General features: G+C 31.6%; 1 protein-coding gene across 1 annotated transcript; it reads right to left on the bottom strand.

Annotated features, from left to right (window-relative positions):
* Positions 1-6082: 6082 nt before the first annotated feature.
* On the bottom strand, positions 6083-7634 carry LOC125814653 (methanol O-anthraniloyltransferase-like). Its single transcript, XM_049494126.1, has 2 exons — positions 7074-7634; positions 6083-6992 (listed from the first exon to the last, which is right to left on the bottom strand). The coding sequence occupies exons 1-2, from the start codon at positions 7572-7574 to the stop codon at positions 6090-6092; spliced, it is 1404 nt and encodes a 467-aa protein (XP_049350083.1). The 5' UTR covers positions 7575-7634; the 3' UTR covers positions 6083-6089.

The raw sequence follows: 7634 nt of genomic DNA, 5'->3' as shown, positions 1-7634 counted from the left end.
TTTGTGACAGAAATTTTCCTGTAGTCATTACTATAGAGAGTGAACCAAAGAATTTCTCAGAAGACTTGAAAGACCAGAACGTGTACAACAAGACCACGATCTACAACATGTAGGCTTTCAAATAGATGAATAATATTTAAAGTATTATTTATAGAATCATTAATTTGATTTAAGATCATTTTATGATCAATCACTATTTTCTTATCTATTTTTATATAGCTAGTAAGAAGTGTATCTTGTGACATAAAGAAAAATTATATGGAACAATACATAGCAAATTATGAAGGAAGAGGAAAATATATGTTCATGCTATATTCACTCTAGTGTTCCATTTAAATTTCTTGCCACAAACACTTTACTTTCTCCGTTCATTTTTACATATATATCTATTAAAAAATTATTATCATGGCTATCTTATCATATTATAAGTAAAAGTGAAAATCTATTTTTGAAATAGTGAATTTAATATCAAAACTAATAATTCAATGTACTACGTTGATACCCATTGTTTTACCAAAATTAGGAAGAAACTCATTCGCTTGAGGGAAAATAATAAAAAATAAAAAAACAAAGAAGAAATATCTTACCCAAATCATATGCCTTTTTTTTACATCTGTTTAATATTATTGCCTCTCCCACAACTTTTTGTCACTGTTTACTCATGAAAATGGTAAGAAAAAATGCGAGTGTGAATTCATGAATGATTTGCAACAATATTTTAACCAACTCTTTCTTATGAGATACCTCAAATTTCGTTGAATTTCGAACTTAATCAATTTTGGCAAATTACACTTGAGATTTTTTAAGAAGAAGAAGAGTAGAGAAATTAAAGATATTGTAGTTTAAAAGTGTGAGGATGTTTTATTTAAAAATATTTATAAAAGGAAAATGACTTAGTTTTGAAAAAATCGATTAAACTTATGGTTTAAGAGAAATCGAATTTCCAAAGAACAGAGTCGCCACTTAATTTTTAGTAAAAATCAAGAAAAAAGCTTAAGATTTTCAAAAGATTTAAATAGATAAAATCAATTAAAAAATAAAGGAGTTCGAGTTCAATGTACATTCCGAGAAGGTGTTAGGCCCTCGAAATGCCCGCTAACTTGCGGTTGACCGGCGATTTGACTAAAATGATTTTGACTAATTTTTTTTAATTTAATTAAGTAAAAGAAACTCATTTTATTTTTATTTTATTTATTTATTTGTTATTGTTATTATTATTATTTCTAATCAATTATTTTAAGGGGAAAGAAACTAAAGGGAGATCATTCTAGAGGAAAGTAACTTAAGTGTCGACAAGACTAAAATAGAGCTAAGTAATAAATAAGTTATATGTATAAGAAAGAATAAAGATTTTAACTTTTGAATATAAAGAGAAAACGACTATCTTCGAAAAATTAATTAAGTTAAAACCAATTCATATAAAGAGTTAGTCACTACAATAACAAATAAATATAAGAGGAGAAAGGGAGAAAATTCTAACTCGGGCTTTTGCCCAAATTCAGGGAAAAATAGACTTTGCAACTATCTTTGAAAATTAATTCGAGAAAAAACAACGATGTAACAAAAATAAATCATTTAACTTAAACGCTTTGAAATAATTTAGAAAGAAAAGTAAACCTTTTCAAAATGGTCAAGTAAAAAAAACTAATTAAGTAAGACGAAATAAATTCTCATAATCAAAAGTGGTTCATCTTTAGGGGATTTAATTAAGTCAATTAACAAATCACATAAAAAGGGTTAGAGAGTTAATACGAGCAAATCAATAATGGTAATAACAAGAGAATGCCCAAATTTAGGCTCAATCTATTGGACTTTAAGCCCATTTTAGCCCCCAAGACCTGTGTATACGAAAGGTGTATATCGATGTATATAGGCCGTGTTTCGATCCATTTTTGTGTATATCGGACTGTATGTCGAACGTATACAGTCTATTTTGACCCCTGCAACTTGCATTTCTTTTTTTAGACCTGTATATCGCTATTTCTGCCATGTATATCAGTGTATACGGCTGTATACAGCCAGATTTTAACTTTCCAGAACACATTTTTTGATTTCCAGCCCCTGTTTTCCATTTTCCGGCTCTGTTCGTCTGTTTCAAAATCTGATTTGACTTGAGGACAAAAAGGGATAGGGCCTCTAAGGCCCAATCAACGAAATGCGAGGAAAACGGGCCTCCAAGAACTCGAGAGGAGCCGGTTCACACATAGAAAAAGAACAAAAAAACGAGATAGAAATTAGCAATGGAACCTACTTTAAATCCATATAATGCAACCAAGACACAAAAAAATAGAAATAAAGCAAAAATGCATGTGCTTAGTTTACCATACCAATGTTATGCTAAAATGACCTAAAAAAAAAACATGTAATATTCAAAGTATATTCACTTAAAATTAAATTAATCTCCACATGATGAAGTAAGACAACCAATAGTAATGATAGCTAAATAACGAAGACTAACAGTGACTAAATGGAAAATTTATGTCATTGAGCCTAAGATGTGACACAAAAAATTAAGCAAGGGTAATAGTAAATCCACGTATAGTATTAAATTAAACATTTTAAACAAGAGCAAAGCGGTAGACAAAATAATAAAATATGCCACTGTTTTGCTAAAATTTAGTAAGAACAAAGAGAGGGATTTTTGTATCTCTTTTTTTTTCTTCTTTGCATTTTTCACAACTTCAAAAATAAATAAATATATCCAAGGCATAGACAACGGGATATGCTATAAGGTTTGGAGCAATTTTCATACAATGGGACACACATTTAAGGATAAACAAGGGTGAATTAAAACCCGAACCTTAAGACGGTAATCTTGCGAGGAGAGATTCAATTGACAGAGGCCATTATAAAAGAAGAAAAACATGTAGCTCATGTTTTAAAGCATATACAAGAACCATACACCACTGTATTTTTGAAAGATTTTTAACTTAAACCGAATATGAAACTCGGCTAAATTTTCCTACCAAGACATAAGTGTGCGAAGTGGTCACATGAATAGAAAATAATACCCCAAATCAGAAAGTGTCAAAATAGCCAGCTAGAACATCCAAACAGCAAGTGTGAAACTCAATCTAGGAAATAAGCAAAACAACCACAACTTCCAGAAGATGCAATACGAGAGGCGAGCTAAATTGCATCTAAACATTCTCGGAAACAAAACACATCATTCATTTCAGAAAATAAGGTGAAGAGAGTAATATCAAACCGAACACATCACATAGGCGTATCTTATAATCCATAAATAACTACACCTCAAACCAACACAACGAACTCAAAACAAACAAAGGGAATTGAGTCGTTTACCTTGTCCGAGGCAGCTAACGAAACAACAACGAGCTGGACGGAAACAAACTTTCACCACCGAGATGTGATTCCCAAAATTCCGATGGACAACAAGAGCAAGAACTAAAATCGAAATCTGAATTTCAAGAGGTCCTAAACAATGGTGTAGCTGATAATTTTGGCGTATATTTTGTCTTAAAAGTTAGTTGATTCCTTTATATCTTTCCCAGATTTTCTCTCAACCAAAAGAAATCTCCAATCTTTTTTTTACCCTTTCAACAGCAACTAAGAGGGAATATATAGGGGATTTTAGGGTTCCCCCATGGGGGGAAAACGGATGAAAAAATTGGATTCAAAGGCCCACTTCGAAATTCAAAATTCTTTCACCATTGAAGGAGGCATGCTTTTTTCTGAAATTTTTGCCTTATTCCGAAAGGGGAAAGGCCGAATCGACGCCTCAAATCGACTCTAATGTCCTTGAGATTCCACGTGGACTCATCCCACAACCTCAAGGACGAAAATAGCAGCTGGAACACGCTGTCTATGTTGCTGCTATCGTGTATTGTTGTTGGACTGCTGTAGCCGTTTCTGGGAATTATACACTGTTCCGGGCTCTTTTTTTTTAGAACAAAAAGTGGATAGGTCGGGTCGGGTCAAGAGGGAATGGGTCGGTTGAGTGGGTAGAGTGGGCTGTGAATTGGATTGTTGTTGAGGTGTTGGGCTGATTTCTGTTGCTGGGCTGCTGTAATGTTATATTGGATTATTAATGGGGAATATTGTATGTTGGGCTGAGAGAATGAGAGGTGTTGGGCTGATTGTTGGTCAATTTTTCTTAAGCACATAGCCACATTAATTGCAACTTCGACCAAATTGAGGTAATTAGTTAATTCGGCTAGAGCTTAAATGAAATAAATACATATAACTAATTAACGAGCTTCTTAATTTTAACGAAATAAAATAATTAGCCTAATGAACTAATGACTCAAAATATAAACTACTAATTTAGACAAAATTAATTTAATAAAGTATTTAAGTAAAACTAAAATCTTTTTGAGACCATTTTCGAATATTTATAAAAAATGTACCAATTATATACGTAATACATATATTATTTAAAAATTATAAATAAGTAATAAACTATTTAAAATGACTTGAAAATATTTTTATTTTATTTTATATATATATTTATATATTTAATTTTCTAAAACTAATTATTCGAAATCGTTTGAAATTAAAGAAGCTCGATGATTAATCTATATTGTGGAGGTCCAAAATTGGGTGTCAACAGAGGAAACCCCTCTATTTATAGCTACCAAATAGTAGTATGAATAAGTGTTAATTGTGCCTTATCCAAAAAGTCACAACCTTTCGAAAAATCAATGCTTATCAGAAAAGGCACAATTCATCAAAAAAGGCACAACTCATCAGAAAAGGCACAACCCTTTAGAAAAGTCACAACCCTTAGAAAAAATCGCAATCATTCAGAAAAGTCACAACTCATTGAAAAAGTCACAACCCGTCAAAAAAGTCACAACTCATTGAAAGAGTCACAACCCGTCAAAAAAGTCACAACCCTATGGAAAAGACAACTCATTGAAAAAGTCACAATCATTTAATTTGAAAAGGTATCTACTTTCAATATAATAAAATTAATTAAATTAACAAATAAAATAAATTGAGTATTTTTAATTGGGGTATTATAGTAACTCAACATTCAAGTTTGGAGTTCATGCTTTTAAGGTAGTATATATATATATATATATATATAAAATAGGGAAACTTATGTAAATTCCACTAGTTTAGAAGCTAATTAATTATTTAGATACATTCTAGTTTGCAATATTAAGTATCGTACCAGATTTTAGTACGTCCAGATTCGTTCAGATAAGTCCAGATACTTGTATCTCGGGATACGTGAGGTCAAAATTAGGTGTAATTTATTCTAGATACAATGTATCCAAATGGATACGCATGTATATGAGATACATAACAAATCTCGCTCTCCTCCCTCGCCTTTCTCCCATCTCACTCACCACTCTCTTATGTATATGGTATTCAAAATACATGCGAATCACACCAGATACATGTATCTAGTGTTATTAGCATGTATCTAGGATACATAACTAATCTCACTAGCCTCCATTCTCATCTGCCTCTCTCCCTATTTTAGTGTATCTAGTAGCAAAAATGTATGTATCCAAGTATATATTCCTCAATAAATGGGGAATCAAACTCACTAACAAGGTGAAAGTTCAGATAACCAACCAACTAAGCTACTAAGATTCCTCCAACGCAAATGTTTTATTAGTTTATAGTGATGAATCTTACTAAATACATTGATATAGTAGATCCATGTAACTCTCACTAACTTGTTTTGCATTCTTGTTTCTTTTTTCAGGAGAAATCAACAATGTGGAATCTTAAATCATCATAAAATCTTTGCTTGGAAATGAAGATGGATCTTTAATATTTACTTCAAGACTTTCTCCTTGTACTTATCCAATTATGTGTGTCAATTTATGTAAATTGTAAATGGAATTCAGTTGATTTATACATAAAATTACACACTAAGTCACCATTTGTGCTATGTTTGTCTGCAAATTGAAGAGAAACAAACAAAAAGTTTATTTTTTCAAACACCGTCACATAAATTGAAACAGAATACTTTCTTGATTTATAAATAACATACAAGATGAATAAGTATTTTCAAATAGGAAAATGATGGAACATATAGTACAAACTCCATAATTCTAATTTAATCACTCCCAAAACAGCATTGATGATGTGCAAAGGCAGCAAAAGCCTTACATCTTTGAAATTATGTTGACTTGTTCAATATTTGTGAAAGTCATCTTGTAGATATCTTGAAGTTTTTTCATGGCTAGAGGAGGCAAACTTATAGCTATCAAAACACCCTTTTCTCCCTTGTCATTTTTAACAGACACACCAAAACTAATGAAAGATGTAGCTTTTGGAACCCCTCCAAAAATGGGGTTTCCCCATCCAAAATCAAATTCATCAAATCCAGCATATCTATTATCTGATATAAGAAAATTCCAAGATTTGGTTATTTCTGGTCGCCCTTTAATCACCATTAGATCTGTCATTGATTTAACATACTCTTCATTTAAATGATCTTTAACTTTCTTAACCAATTCAACTGCATATGTTAGTGGATTTGAACATAGTAATCCTGCTTTTGATATTACAGCTGGAGTAATGAATGCATTCCCATAATATCCAGGTGGCAGTTCAAATTTGAGTGACTTTCCACGTATATTCATAAGTAATGTCAAATGAACAATTTCTTCAAGGGGCAAATCAAGAGCAATGGTACGACATTTCCATAAAAACGCCACTAATAACTCAAATTTTGTACTTTTACAATTTGAAGAAACCTGTTTTTTAATGACTTCCATCTCCTCATTTCCAAAAAAGAATGACTGTTGTATCAACTTGTCTTCAAATGATTCCCATGCAATTTTTGATTCAATTTGCTCATCAAACTCATGATGAATACATGTAATACATGGTGATGATCTAGCACTTAGGAGATGCCTTTGCCATACAGGTAATATAGAAGGTGTAGAAGCTCCTTGAATTAATTCACTTAATGCATTTAGAAACATTTTGATACCATATGCATCCATCATAGTGTGATTAAGTCTAAATCCAACAGCAAATCCACCACAAGTAAATCGAGTCACCTATACATAAAGGTATATATATATAGTAGTATAAGAAATTATTTATAAAAACAAAATATAATAAAAGAGAATATTATTTACCTGAACTAACAAAAGAGGACAACCGATGATTCCATCAGAACCAGGAACATTGTAAAGTAGTAAATCCAAATATGGACATGGTGGTTTAATAGAGTCACCTAATTTGTCAAGCTCTACATTAGCATCAGCTTCAATAAACATAATTCCTTCACTGTTACAATTTACCATAAGCTTCTTATTAGGCCCTTCAATGAGCCTACCAGCTAATGGATAGTAAAACACAAGTGTTTTAGATAATCCATCTTTGATAAATTTTGCAGGATCTTTACCTTTCATTGAAGAATTATATTTATAAAACATTAATATGGGAATTTGGAATCGGATAGTCCCTTGATCATCTATTTCAGAAAGACGTTTTGTCTCATGAGGTGTTACTCTTGCTGGTACTACTAATTTAGGCTTGTGGTATTTTATTGAAATTGGCATAGCGTTTGCCATATGTGCTAGAACAAAGAGTAGTGAATGATGAGAGTAATAAAAGTATGTATTCTTGGTATGCATTGGGAATTAGATTTATAGAGTGCCATTTGCATCAAGTATTCATCCACCTTCAATTTTTAC

The sequence above is a fragment of the Solanum verrucosum genome, unplaced genomic scaffold (assembly GCF_900185275.1).
Source record: "Solanum verrucosum unplaced genomic scaffold, falcon-dt-bn FXZP01000268.1, whole genome shotgun sequence".
NCBI lineage: Eukaryota > Viridiplantae > Streptophyta > Magnoliopsida > Solanales > Solanaceae > Solanum > Solanum verrucosum.
This window is presented reverse-complemented; position numbering and strand designations above follow the sequence as displayed.